Below are 14233 nucleotides of genomic sequence, written 5' to 3' on the forward strand. Positions count from 1 at the left end.
GTGCCCCTGGGGAACCCAAACGTGGCCTTGGAGCCCAACTGAGCAGGTTATTGCTGAGTAACTGTGTTGAGATATTTGTGTTCATCAAATTCTGGCTTTCTGCATTCTCCGTTTTCCTGGCTCTATCATTGTTGGATGTGCCTTCAACTACCTGTGCCTTTTAAGACTTTTGTATTTTCCAAACAACACCATTCCATTCTCCTTCTTTAATTAAGTTACTCATTAAAATCTTCTGCTTTGCACAAGCTTTTGATTTACTTGGAGTGAGTGTGGCTTAGTGTTAAATGTTTAAGACCATGCTCCTGTGAAACTGCCAGGACTGGTTTCCCCTCTTAAAGGTGCTCCATAAATGAAGTTCCTGCTGGTTATCGTTGGAGAAGTGATGTTGATATAATTCTGTCATTTATGTCCTGGATGGTTTCTAGTGAAGGTGAGCGGTATTGGATGCTTGTTTTAACAGGTCCTGGCTCAGTGTTTGAACTGCTAACAGTGAAAGACAAGGAGAGACTGCAGCAGGAGGCAGTTTCCAGGAAGCTGCCTGTCCAGAGCCAGGCACCAGCCTCGAAGAAACCCAGCGATTCCCAGCTTCCTGCACTTGGAGCAAGGCTGACAAGTTCGACTGAATTTAAACCCTTTCTAAAGAATCCAGAGAAACAGAAGAGATATGAGGAATATGTGGAGAAGCTTAACTCAGGCCAAAGCCGTAAGTTACCCAAGATCAAGGTTGTATGTTTACAAGGCAAGTGAGGACTGCAGATGCTGGAAACCAGAGTTTAGATCAGAATGGTGCTGGAAAAGCACAGCAGGTCAGGCAGCTTTTGCCCGAAATGTCGGTTTTCCTGCTCCTCGGATGCTGCCTGATCTGTGCTTTTCCAGCACCACTCTGATCTAAACACTTGTGTGTTTACAGTCTAGTCTGTTGTGGTTTGGTCTTCAGAACTCTGCTATCCTTAACTTTCATTAGTTAGTCAGTCAACAGGCAACCTGAGACATTAACTCTATTTTTCATTTTGTAAATGCTGCCTGATTTGCTGAGTAGTTCCAGTATTTTGGTTTTAGTTCAGACTTCCAGCATCTGCAGTATTTTAGTTTTGTGACAATCTATTGCCTTTGTTTGAAAATTTTCAATTCAGCCCAAGCAGAAATGTCTTCCCTTGGGGGAGAATTCCACACCTTTTTTGTGACATTACCCTTGAACGGCTCGTTTCAGAATGTAAGGTTTAGATGCTACATATTGGACATTCACTCCAGTTGAAATAGTTTCTCTCTCAAAACAAAGCCTATTATCTCTAATCATTTTAAATGTCTTGCCGAGATCACCCCTTGCTCACCTTATTTAGGAGAATAGGAATTGAGTCGATGTAGCCAGCCCCGTTAATCAAACCTGGCATTGATGGACCCTCTGCCCCCAGGTGCCCTGGCCAGCTGCTTGGACCCGAACATGACCGAGTGGGAGCGAGAGCGGGAGCAGTATGAGTTCAGCCGAGCAGCAATGCTGTATCGTTCCACCAGTGCCTCACTGTCGTCCCGCTTCACTCGGGCCATGGTTTCAGACGACACGGACAAAGTGGAAGTGCTTGAACAACAGGAGGTACAGTAATGCTGAGCCAGAGAGGGAACTGCACAGACACCGTTCGATGCCAGGAACATGCTGCTGGGGAGATGGGAGATACAGATACAATAGCACTGTTTTAGAGGCATTTAGACAGACATATGAATGGGTAGAGACTTGAGAAATACAGACCACGTGCCAGCAGTGGGATTACATCTGGGGCTGCACGGTGGCTCAGTGGTTAGCACTGCTGCCCTCACAGCACCACAGACCTGGGTTTGATTCCAGCTGTGGGTGACTGAGCAAACTCCACACAAACATTCTCCACGTGTCTGTGTTGGTTTCCTCTGGGTGCTTCAGCCCAGCAATGTGCAGGTTAGGAGGATTGGCCCTGTTACATTGCCCATAGGATCCAGAGATGTGCACATTAAATAGATTGGCCATTGGAAATGTAGGGTTATAGAGATGTGGTGGATTAGGGTGGATGCTGTTCAGAGGGCTAGTGTGGATTCTGTGGGCTGAATGACCTGCTTCCACACTGTAGGGGTTCTATTTGAAAATGGCATCATGGTTGGCACAGATGTATTGGGCCAGAGGGCTTGTTCCTGTGTTGTACTGTTGTATGGAGGCTCAGGGATTGCAGGGACAGCCAAAAGTGGCCACATTGCACACATCTCTGGCATTGACTTAAAGAATGATAATTCGTTATAACTGACTAGTTTCCCTTCATTCCTGTGGATAGTGATTGTCTATGCTGTGTGTATGACTTGGCTCACAATCTGGCATTATGTATTGTCCTGAACTGCCCAAACTAGGAGTGATTGGATTCTGCCTGTGAGCTTCACTTACTCAGCTCAGTCACAATCAGAGCAGAATTCAAATAATCAGAGGGAAAAAAAGACAAGGCAACCAAAAAGAGAATTCAGTCTCATCCCTTTAGTATTCTACTCCCTCCCACAAACCACTACCCCCCTGAAGACAGGCTTGTCTTGTATTTGAATGCCTTGTAGTGAGGATCTGATTCACCCTGTGATGACTCTCCTCTTCCTCAGAGTGACGTCAATGACCAAGAGGCTGCAGTAAAAATGAAGATGTTTGGTCGTCTCACCAGGGACAAGTTTGAATGGCATCCCGAGAAACTTCTCTGCAAACGATTCAATGTCCCTGATCCTTACCCAGGGTATGTACAGAATTATAATCAGTCCCTCACACTGGGACTTTGTCACAATTGGCTCAGGTAACCGTGAAGGACTCTCCTTCTCAGCCTTTCCCCTTGCCCAAGGCGAAGTGACTCTCGGTTAAATCTCCACTAATGGTGCCCCCCTCTGCCCCTCTCCTCCCTGAGAGAGTAGCCCTATGGCAATGGTAGGGCTGTGCCAATGCTACCGTGATGACCTGGGTAGGGTGTGCTGTTTGTTGTGTCCCACTGTTCCATAGCCATCACAAACTGTTTAATATAACTCCCAATGAGACCACCAAGGCGATCACTCTGCCTGATTGATTATTATTCAGGTCTGAAGTGATTAATATGTTCCTTCAGTAACAGTAAAATAAAGATTTGGCTTTTAAAAAGAACAGTAAAAACAATTTCTAATTTATGCAACTTAGACTTTACTCCTTTGGAACCTTACACCCACAAACACATTTACAGTGAAGAAAAACAAAAGACAAACAGTTAACCTGTCTATCGGGGTGGAGAAAGGAAACAAATTTCCAGACCGTGCAAGTTCATTTCTCACAATGATGATATCCTGTTTTCTGTAGGTGATGGTTGTTCTTCGATCTCCTCATGGTTGATCAGATGAACTTGGAATTCTTTCTTTCCCGGTTTCCTCCATGGGGTTAGAGACAGAATGAAAGCGATGAATGTTTCTCGCTCTGCAATCTTTGGGTGTTTCCTGCACACTGCTGCTCTTGGCATTTACAGCTTTACAATATCTTGTAGTTCAGCCAAACACAAGGCTGTTATCAGGCAGCATTTCCTTATCCCAAAACAATTCCCAAGGCTGCTCAATCTTGACTCCTTCCTCCTCCAGCTTCTAGAAAGCAGCATGGCATTGCTCAGATCAACATCAGGTTTGAATGGCCAAGCCCTGATCCTCTGTCTCCGAAGGGGTAGCATTACCTCAATCCTGTATTGTCTGACTTTCTTCAGAGTGGGCTCAAATCGACAATCATTCCCTCCTCCTGAGAAGGTTGATGAAATGGGATGAGGTGAATCCAGGAACCCTGGAGTTGCTTGTTGAATATGGATGTTGACACATTGCTGCTCTGCCTCTGCCTGAATGAGCTGCTGCTGGTCGGGTCTTTGCTCTGTTAACCCACACTGCCTCCTGATGGCCACAGCTTGTTATTTACATCATTCTGCAGGTCCACAAAGTCTGGGCTGCTCAAGGTCAAGAGGGATAAATATTCGGTGTTCAACTTTTTAAATGTCCACACGGCTCCTGAACCCCGAAAACTGGAATCTAAAACGGAAACTATAAAACATACTAGTGAGTATCTATTATAAAATCAATGTGCGACCTTTGAGCGTGTCCCTGCGTTAATGGATGTGTAATGTATTCTCTGCTGTTTCGTGCAGCAGCTCTGAAATCTCCTGAATCCAGGAGACCATCTCGGTGGGACGTGTCAGCAGAGGATAAGGAGAAAGGTCTGACTGATCATGCTTCCGGATTGATTGGATCGGATTCTACAGGCGAAACAAGTTTAATTCAGCAAACGGAAAAAGAAGTCCAACAAGGCCCAGAAACCGAAACTGCAGAGCTGGTGAGAATGCGCTCCGCGAGGGGATTGTCTGATAGCCAAATCAAGAGGAGAGGTGCGGACATGTGAATCCGGCTGATATGGACTCCGAGGGATTATTGTGTAGAAATATTGATAAGAATTGTTCAGAAAAGTCACCCATGACTCCAGTCGCAGTCTGATTCGGTCTGGTCTATATGTGACTCCAGTCGCAGTCTGATTCGGTCTGGTCTATATGTGACTCCAGTCACAGTCTGATTCGGTCTGGTCTATATGTGACTCCAGTCGCAGTCTGATTCGGTATGGTCTATATGTGACTCCAGTCCCACACTGATCCGGTCTGCTCTATATGTGACTACAGTCACACACTGATCCGGTCTGGTCTATATGTGACTCCAGTCCCACTCTGATTCAGTCTGGACTATATGCGACTCCAGTACCACTCTGATCCGGTCTGGTCTATGTGTGACTCGAGTTCCACACTGATCCGGTCTGGTCTACATGTGACTCCAGTCCCACACTGATCCGGTCTGGTCTATATGTGACTCCAGTCCCACACTGATCTGGTCTGGTCTATATGTGACTCCAGTCCCACTCTGGTCTGGTCTATATGTGACTCCAGACCCACACTGATCTGGTCTGGACTATACGTGACTCCAGTCCCACCCTGATCCCGTCTGGTCTATATGCGACTCCGGTCTGGTCTATATGTGACTCCAGTCGCAGCCTGATCCGGTCTGGTCTATATGTGACTCCAGTCCCAGACTGATCCAGTCTGGTCTATATATGACTCCAGTCCCACACAGATCCGGTCTGGTCTATATGTGACACCAGTCCCACTCTGAACCGGTTTGGTCTATATGTGACTCCAGTCCCACTCTGATCCGGTCAGGTCTATATGTGACTCCAGTCCCACACTGATCCGGTCTGGTCTGTATGTGACTCCAGTCCCACTCTGATCCGGTCTGGTCTATATGTGACTCCAGTCACACTCTCATCCGGTCTGGTCTATATGTGACTCCAGTCCCAGACTGATCCGGTCTGGTCTATATGTGACTCCAGTCCCAGACTGATCTGGTCTGGTCTATTTGTGACTCCAGTCACAGCCTGATCCGGTCTGGTCTATATGTGACTCCAGTCACACACTGATCCGGTCTGGTCTATATGTGACTCCAGTCCCACACTGATCCGGTCGGGTCTATATGTGACTCCAGTCCCACACTGATCCGGTCTGGTCAATATGTGACTCCAGTCACTCTGGTCTGGTCTATATGTGACTCCAGTCCCCCTCTGATCTGGTCTGGACTATAGGTGACTCCAGTGCCACACTGATCCGGTCTGGTCTATATGTGACTTCAGTCCCACACTGATCCTGTCTGGTTTATATGTGACTCCAGTCGCAGCCTAATCCGGTCTGGTCTATATGTGACTCCAGTCCCACACTGATCCGGTCTGATCTATATGTGACTCCAGTCCCACACTGATCCGGTCTGGTCGATATGTGACTCCCGTCCCAGTCTGATCCGGTCTGGTCTATATGTGACTCCAGTCCCACACTGATCCGGTCTGGTCTATATGTGACTCCAGTCACGCACTGATCCGGTCTGGTCTATATGTGACTCCAGTCCTACACTGATCCGGTCTGATCTATATGTGACTCCAGTCCCACACTGATCTGGTCTGTTCTATATGTGACTCCAGTCCCACACTGATCCGGTCTGGTCTATATGTGTCTCCAGTCCCACACTGATCCGGTCTGGTTTATATGTGACCCCAGTCGCAGCCTGATCCGGTCTGGTCTATATGTGACTCCAGTCCCACACTGATCCGGACTGATCTATATGTGACTCCAGTCCCACACTGATCCGGTCTGGTCGATATGTGACTCCAGTCACTCTGGTCCGGTCTGGTCTATATGTGACTCCAGTCACAGCCTGATCTGGTCTGGTCTATATGTGACTCCAGTCCCAGTCTGATCCGGTCTGGTCTATATGTGACTCCAGTCCCACACTGATCCGGTCTGGTCTATATGTGACTCCACTCAGGCACTGATCCGGTCTGGTCTATATGTGACTCCAGTCCAACAGTGATCCGGTCTGATCTATATGTGACTCCAGTCCCACACTGATCTGGTCTGGTCTATATGTGACTCCAGTCCCACAGTGATCCGGTCTGATCTATATGTGACTCCAGTCCCACACTGATCCAGTCTGATCTATATGTGACTCCAGTCCCACACTGATCCAGTCTGATCTATATGTGACTCCAGTCCCACACTGATCCAGTCTGATCTATATGTGACTCCAGTCCCACACTGATCCAGTCTGATCTATATGTGACTCCAGTCCCACACTGATCCAGTCTGATCTATATGTGACTCCAGTCCCACACTGATCCAGTCTGATCTATATGTGACTCCAGTCCCACACTGATCCGGTCTGATCTATATGTGACTCCAGTCCCACACTGATCCAGTCTGATCTATATGTGACTCCAGTCCCACACTGATCCAGTCTGATCTATATGTGACTCCAGTCCCACACTGATCCAGTCTGATCTATATGTGACTCCTGTGACTCCATTCCCACTCTGATCCGGTCTGGTCTATATATGACTCCAGTCCCACCCTGATCCGGTCTGGTCTATATGTGACTCCAGTCCCACACTGATCCGGTCTGGTCTATATGTGACTCCATTCCCACTCTGATCCGGTCTGGTCTATATATGACTCCAGTCCCACCCTGATCCGGTCTGGTCTATATGTGACTCCAGTCCCACCCTGATCCGGTCTGGTCTATATATGACTGCAGTCCCACCCTGATCCGGTCTGGTCTATATGTGACTCCAGTCCCACACTGATCCGGTCTGGTCTATATGTGACTCCATTCCCACACTGATCCGGTCTGGTCTATATGTGACTCCATTCCCACACTGATCCGGTCTGGTCTATATGTGACTCCAGTCCCACACTGATCCGGTCTGGTCTATATGTGACTCCATTCCCACTCTGATCCGGTCTGGTCTATATATGACTCCAGTCCCACCCTGATCCGGTCTGGTCTATATGTGACTCCAGTCCCACACTGATCCGGTCTGGTCTATATATGACTCCAGTCCCACACTGATCCGGTCTGGTCTATATGTGACTCCAGTCCCACACTGATCCGGTCTGGTCTATATGTGACTCCAGTCCCACACTGATCCGGTCTGGTCTATATGTGACTCCAATCCCACACTGATCCGGTCTGGTCTATATGTGACTCCAGTCACACACTGATCCGGTCTTGTGTATATGTGACTCCATTCCCACTCTGATCCGGTCTGGTCTATATGTGACTCCAGTCGCAGCCTGATCCGGTCAGGCTAACACTGTTGGCCACATTTCAGGTACGGACAATCCTTGGGCCTAGTTCGCACTCAGTGTTGTTTTAAATTGGACAGCTCCATGAGTGAATTTTACCTCCACATCCAGTGATTGCAACTTCATTAAACATGGCTAACCACTCCTGACACCATGCTGGCTGTGTCTTTTTATCTGTTTTTTTTTATACTTCCAATGGTCTTCTCTTTGGAAGAAGGCCAGATCTAAGAGAGTCAACAAAAAATACAACTGGTAATTTGGAGGGAGGTTCTTTACCCAGAGTGGGGAGAACATTCTACCTGGAGTGAATAACAATTAATACAGTGAACGAGGAGGTAATGAGACGTGTGAGAAAGAACAGAATCAGATGATAGAGTAGGAGAGCCATTTTCCCTCTGTCTACCTTAAATAATCTTTTCAGAAACATTCCACTTTCCCCTCTTCTCCAAGGCAAACGGCCCCAGTTTCTCCAACCAAACCTGGCAGCTCCACTCCCCCCTCCATGCAACCAGTCTGTTAAATCAACTCTGCACTCTGAGAAACCTTCCTGTCCTTTGTAAAGCATGCTGACCAGAACTGGATGCAATACTGTGGCTGTGGATCCATCAAAGTATTTGATTGGATAACTGTTGAGTTTTGCTACATTATTAAAGGTAATATTCTATCCTTCTTGCAGGAAGATGCTGAGGGGGAAGGAAAGCGGCCATCCATGGACTTGTTTAAAGCTATCTTCACCAGCTCATCTGAGGAGAAGTCTTCATCTTCCTCCTCTGAAGAGGATGAAGGTGAGGACACCAGTGAAGTGGACCCTGCTCCTGGGGGACGTGTTTCAGTACAGTCTGGACCTCCTAACCCTCCAGCAGACCTTCAGCCAGGTTAGTTTGGTCAGCACTCTGTGATTGGCTACCTTCAACCCTTTGGTTGGAATGATGTTTCCTTTCGAATGACTCAATGCAACATTTCTAGAGAGTAGCCATTACAATACCTTACAGAGGAGAAAGTGAGGTCTGCAGATGCTGGAGATCAGAGATGGAAATGTGTTGCTGGAAAAGCGCAGCAGGTCAGGCAGCATCTAGGGAACAGGAGAAGGGCTAATGCCCGAAACGTCGATTCTCCTGTTCCCTAGATGCTGCCTGACCTGCTGCGCTTTTCCAGCAACACATTTCCATCTCAATACCTTACAGACTCTACCCTACGGGGCTGTACTGAAGAAGGGCTTATGCCTGAAACGTCGATTCTCCTGCTCCTTGGATGCTGCCTGGCCTGCTGTGTTTTTCCAGCAACACATTTTTCAACTCTGGTCTCCAGCATCTGCAGTCCTCACTTTCTCCTGTGCTGTGAGTGGTGCATGAGCTTTACTCTAACCCTGTGCTGTTCCTGACCTGGGTGTGTTTAATGAGAGAGCGCTTTACTCTCTATCTAACCCCATGCTGTCCCTGTGCTGGCTATTGAGAGACAGTGTAGAAGAAGCTTTACTTTCTGTTTCAAAGAACAGAGAGAGCTTTACTCTGTGCTATACCTGTCCTGGAAGTGTGTGATGGGGAATATTGTCACAGAAACTGTACTCTGTGTACATTATATGTACTGTTTTTGATTCTAATGATCAGTTCTCCACAGTTTTATCTATTGCTCATGTGCAGAATTTCACCAGAGTGACAGCGAGGAGATTTGCTCACAGCTGATCTCTCAGTGTACTTTCTGGCCATTGGTGGATGTTTTGACTGAGAGTGGTTTCTTGTTGTCTGCCTTAGTGAAGGAACTTGATGGAAGGCCACAGCCTGTGCAGTGCAGCCCAGAGAATCCGAAAGGCGGGGAAGAGTTCGGGCCCCAGCTCCCTCCAGCTCTCCGCTTTGGTGAGATACTAATCCCTGTCTTAATACTGTTGATGCAGAGCAAGGCAGTTATCCTAAAGACTTCATAAAACACTGGTTATGCATTTAGGGGCAATATACAGTAATATGTGTTAAGAAATAGTGCTGGTGAATCAAAAGGCTGTTTAAAGCATTGCCACTTGTGCCATGAGCAGGAATTGAATGAAAACATGTCTCTACATAACCTGCAACTTATTCTACCTGATGTCAAGGAAATGAAATTGGACTGGGAATCCCAAGGTCCCAACAACTACTCTGGGGCAATAGCAGCTGGTGGAATTTAAATTCAGTTTAAAACAATCTGGTCTTGAATGGTGACCGTGAAACCACTTGGAAGGAACTCTGACCAGCACGTGACTCCAGACCCACAGCAATGTGGCTTTCTGGGCAATCAGGGATGGTCAATAAATGTGTAACACTCACAACACGTATAAAAACAAGCAAAAGGAAAGGGAGAGACCATTGCCAATGGCAGGCAGGTCAGTGAGCAGACGGAAGGGAATTGGAATGAGGTTTATTGTCCCGTGTACTCAAGTTCCAAGAGAACGAGGGGACAGTGAGAGTGTACAATGTCAGCAATATGGTGCCGTCTTAGGGACAGAGTACCCAGGTACAAAACTTCAGTACAATAATTAGAGAAAATAAATAAAATGTTACAGTACGTTATAAATATACATAGGATAAGTTAAGAGAATAAGAAAGAGAGCTAAAAAGACAGACAGGACTGTCTTTCTGTAAGGGCTTCCACATGGGTCTGACTGGGCTCCATCAGTTCCCATCCAGTACCATCTCCCCCACCCTCCCCCCGTCCCCTCTGATGACCACCCCCATCCCCTCTGACTCCTCCTCCCCACTGACCCCCCCAACCCTCTGTCCCAGCTGTCCTCCCCTCTCTCCCCTTCCCAAGTTACCGCTCTGCTCCGGGCCTACTGACCCCTGACCCTGCTATACTCCAGCTGACCCACTCCTCTCCGTTCCCGCTGACCCTTCTGGTTCCCGTTGGTAGAAGAAATTTAAACAAAGATGTGGGCGGCACGGTGGCACAGTGGTTAGCACTGCTGCCTCAAGCGCCAGAGACCCAGGTTCAATTCCCGCCTCAGGCGACTGTCTGTGTGGAGTTTACACATTCTCCCCGTGTCTGTGTGGGTTTCCTCCGGGTGCTCCGGTTTCCTCCCACAGTCCAAAGATGTGCAGGTCAGGTGAACTGGCCATACTAAATTGCCGGTAGTGTTAGGTGAAGGGGTAAATGTAGGGGAATGGGTTTGGGTGGGTTGCGCTTCGGGGGTGTCAGTGTGGACCTGTTGGGCTGAAGGGCCTGTTTCCACACTGTAAATAATCTAATCTAAAGCTGGCAATGAACTGTCAATCATCATTGCCAGGTGCAATCTCCATGTCAATATCTGTATCAATCAGAGTCCACTGATCTTATAATCAGCACCCTCCTGCAGTATAATGGGGATTTCCCTGAATATTGGTATTTCCTGTGAAATGTCTTGATGAGCTAAAGATGAAAAGCTTTGACAGAATGTCCTTTATGTGGGCAGTGCCCAGTATGACACATGCTCTCAGTGGATCACTGATGGACAGTGCGTTGTCACAGTACAGCAAAGATTCATCGGGTCTGCAGCAGCAAAAACTCCTCTTCACCTGCACTGGGCCCATAGCTGTTGATGTTCTGACATTTAAGTGGCTCATCCAAGTAAACGCTAAAGGTTGCGAGGTTACCCTCCCTGACAGTGCATTCCAGATTGACATCATCCTCTGTTCAAAGGTGTTTTCTTGAATTCCCTTCTGAGCCTCCTGCCTTTGATTGTAAACTGAAGAAACCTCGTCATTGTCCCTTTGACTAAGGGCAACAGCTGCTTTCTATTCACCCTGTCCACGATCCCCCATGATCTTACACCCCTGTCGGGGTCCCCACTCAGCTGTTTCTGCTCCAAAGAAAACATCCCGAGCTTATCCAGCCTCTCCATCACTCAAATGCTCCATTCCAGGTGACATCCTGGTGAATCTCCTCTGCAGCCCCTCCCTCCAGTGTAATCACATCCTTCCTATAGAGGTGAGATCAGAAATGCACACAGTTTCCCAGCTGTGCCCTAATCGAAGTACTGTACCATTCCAACATAACCTCCCTGCTCTTATAATCTATGCTACAAATGATATGGACTCGTGTCCTGTATGCCTCCTTAATCACCCTTTTTAACCGGCCGTGCCACCTTCGGGGATCTGTGGACAAGTTCCCCGAGATCCCTCTGTTTGTTGGAGTTTCCCGTGCCCTGCCATTCATTGACTACTCGCTTTCTCATGTTTTGTTAAACTGAAGGTAACACCAAACCACCACCTGATGACACTGTGGTTTCCCCGGTAATGAGATGCAAATGGCTAGAGGAAGGCAGCAGCGGTACAGCTCAGCAGAAAGGGAAACCGAAAAAGAAGCACAAAGACAGGAAGGAAAAGAAAGCGAGAAAGGAGAAGGTCAGTTCAGTCGGTGTGAGAGACAAAGGAGCATGTGGAACCACATCAAACCACTCTGCATGTAGGCTGCCTTGGTGCTTTGAGATGGTGTGTCAGGAAATGCAGAGACTGCCCCACCTCACCATCCCTCTGTGACTGTGCAATGCAGCATCAGGAACACTGGCCCAGTGTTAATAAGGTCAGCGCTGAGGGGGTACTGCACTGTCGGAGGGTCAGTGGTGAGGGAGCGCGTCGCCACGGCAGAGGGTCAGCGCCACGCCGTGTCGGAGGGTCAGGGCAGAGGGAGCGCCGCGTCTTGTCGGAGGGTCAGCGCAGAGGGAGCGCCGCGCCGTCTCGGACGGTCAGCGCAGAGGGAGCGCCGCGCCGTGTCGGACGGTCAGCGCAGAGGGAGCGCCGCGCCGTCTCGGACGGTCAGCGCAGAGGGAGCGCCGCGCCGTGTCGGACGGTCAGCGCAGAGGGAGCGTCGCGTCGTCGCAGAGGGTCAGGCTTTAGGGAGCGCCACGCCGTGTCGGAGGGTCAGCGCAGAGGGAGCGCCGCACCGTGTCGGAGGGTCAGGCTTTAGGGAGCGCCACGCCGTGTCGGAGGGTCAGCGCAGAGGGAGGACCTCGTTGTGTCGGGGGTCAGCGCAGAGGTATTGTCTATCCATTTACTACTTATGTGAGACTATGAAAATACTTTGAAAGCTTTCATTAGATGTGAGGCAGTCTTTGGGTCATCCTGAGTGAATTTTCCAGAAATGCAATTCTGTTGCTTCCTCTGCAGAAAAAGAAACACAAAAAACACAAACACAAATCCAAGCTCAGGGGCAGGAAGCTGAAGGACAATGACAGCAGCTCAGGGGACTCTGAATCTGAACAGAGTGATGGTGTGAGTGACCACACAGGCCCCCAGTCTGTGTCTGATGCAAATCTGCTGCTGCGGTGAGTATTAGAAACATAGATGGAGGAGGAGTCGGTCATATAACCCTTTGTGCTTACCTCATTTAAAAGAATAATAAAAAACAGTACAGCACAGGAACAGACCCTTTGGCCCAGCAGCACTATGCCAACCTTTCCAAACTAAAACCTTTTGTCTCTACATAGTCAATATCCTTTTATACCCTGGCTGTTCCTGTACCTGTCAAGAATGCCTCTTAAACATTGGTATTGTATCCATCTCCATCTCTGGTAGTACATTCCATGTACTTAACCACCCTCTGTGTAAAACACCTGCCTCTCACATCTCCTGTAAATTTTCCCTGTTTTACCTTTCACCTATGTCCCCTAGATATTGACATTTCTACTCTGGGAGAAAGACTCGACTATCCATTCTATCCATGCCTGTCAATTTTGTAAACTTCTGTCAAGTTGCTTCCTCATCCTCTGACATTCAACTGAAAACAAACCAAGTTTGTCCAATATCTCCTCATAGCTAATACCCTCCAAATCAAGGCAGCATCCTGGTAAATATCTCTGTACCCTCTCCAAAGCCTCCACATCTTTCTGGTAGCATGGCACCCAGAACTGTGGCTTAAATAAAGTCCTGTACAGCTACAACATGAGTCGCCAATTTTCATGCTGTATGCCCCGACCAATGAAGGTAAGGATGCAATATGTCCTCCAGACCACCTTATCCTCTTGTGATGCTCCTTTCAGGGAACTGTGGGACCTGGATGCCCAGCTCCCTCTGTATGTTGCTGCTAAGGGACCTGCCATTTACTGTATACTCTCCTCCTACATTAGCCCTTCCAAAAAGCATCTCCTCACATTTGTTCAGATTAAACTCCATCACCCAAATCCTTCAGTCCCAGAGAACTGGAGAATAGCCAATGCTCTACTTGAAGGTTTCCTCATTAAGACCATCAATAATACCCTCCTTAGAGAAGGAAAACAGCAACAAGCTGCCATTCCTAGATGTCACAGTAGAGCGAACAGCTAATGGGGAACTTCAGACCAGTGTCTACAGGAAAACAACACATACGGAACAAATACTGAACTACAGAAGCAATCACCCCAACACCCACAAATGAAGCTGCATCAGAACATTATTTCATTGAGCCACCTCTCACTGCAGCACAGAGGAACTATGCAGAGCAGAGAAAAATCACCTCGACAGTCTATTAAAAAAGAATGGGTACCCAATGAACAAGTCTGGTGATTTCTCAGCAACAAACCCAACCAAGCAGACAAAACACGTCCACAAACCCTAGCCACTCTCCCCTACATCGAAGACATCTCAGAAATGACTGCC

General features: G+C 48.0%; 1 protein-coding gene across 2 annotated transcripts; it reads left to right on the top strand.

The window, feature by feature from the left end:
- Positions 1–399: 399 nt before the first annotated feature.
- LOC122546781 (G patch domain-containing protein 1-like) lies at positions 400–13958 on the top strand. 2 transcript variants are annotated; one of them, XM_043685416.1, is made up of 10 exons: positions 400–703; positions 1413–1591; positions 2605–2732; positions 3923–4047; positions 4137–4321; positions 8335–8533; positions 9410–9511; positions 11853–12004; positions 12767–12924; positions 13864–13958. In XM_043685416.1, exons 1-10 carry the CDS (start codon positions 406–408, stop codon positions 13919–13921), a joined length of 1584 nt encoding a protein of 527 aa, XP_043541351.1. In that variant the 5' UTR covers positions 400–405; the 3' UTR covers positions 13922–13958. The 2 variants fall into 2 exon arrangements, with proteins under 2 accessions (XP_043541351.1, XP_043541352.1); XM_043685417.1 differs by having other exon boundaries at positions 4140–4321.
- The last annotated feature ends 275 nt before the right edge of the window (positions 13959–14233 follow it).

Source organism: Chiloscyllium plagiosum, unplaced genomic scaffold (genome assembly GCF_004010195.1).
Source record: "Chiloscyllium plagiosum isolate BGI_BamShark_2017 unplaced genomic scaffold, ASM401019v2 scaf_14365, whole genome shotgun sequence".
Lineage (NCBI taxonomy): Eukaryota > Metazoa > Chordata > Chondrichthyes > Orectolobiformes > Hemiscylliidae > Chiloscyllium > Chiloscyllium plagiosum.

What these genes read in the sequence shown, in the direction of transcription:
- LOC122546781 (XM_043685416.1), top strand. Translation starts at nt 406, where the DNA reads ATGTCCTGGATGGTTTCTAGTGAAGGTGAGCGGTATTGGATGCTTGTT. An exon ending in GGAAACTATAAAACATACTA is followed by an intron (nt 4,048 to 4,136) that starts GTGAGTATCTAT and finishes TGTTTCGTGCAG; the next exon opens with CAGCTCTGAAATCTCCTGAA. An exon ending in CCCTCCAGCTCTCCGCTTTG is followed by an intron (nt 9,512 to 11,852) that starts GTGAGATACTAA and finishes GTTAAACTGAAG; the next exon opens with GTAACACCAAACCACCACCT.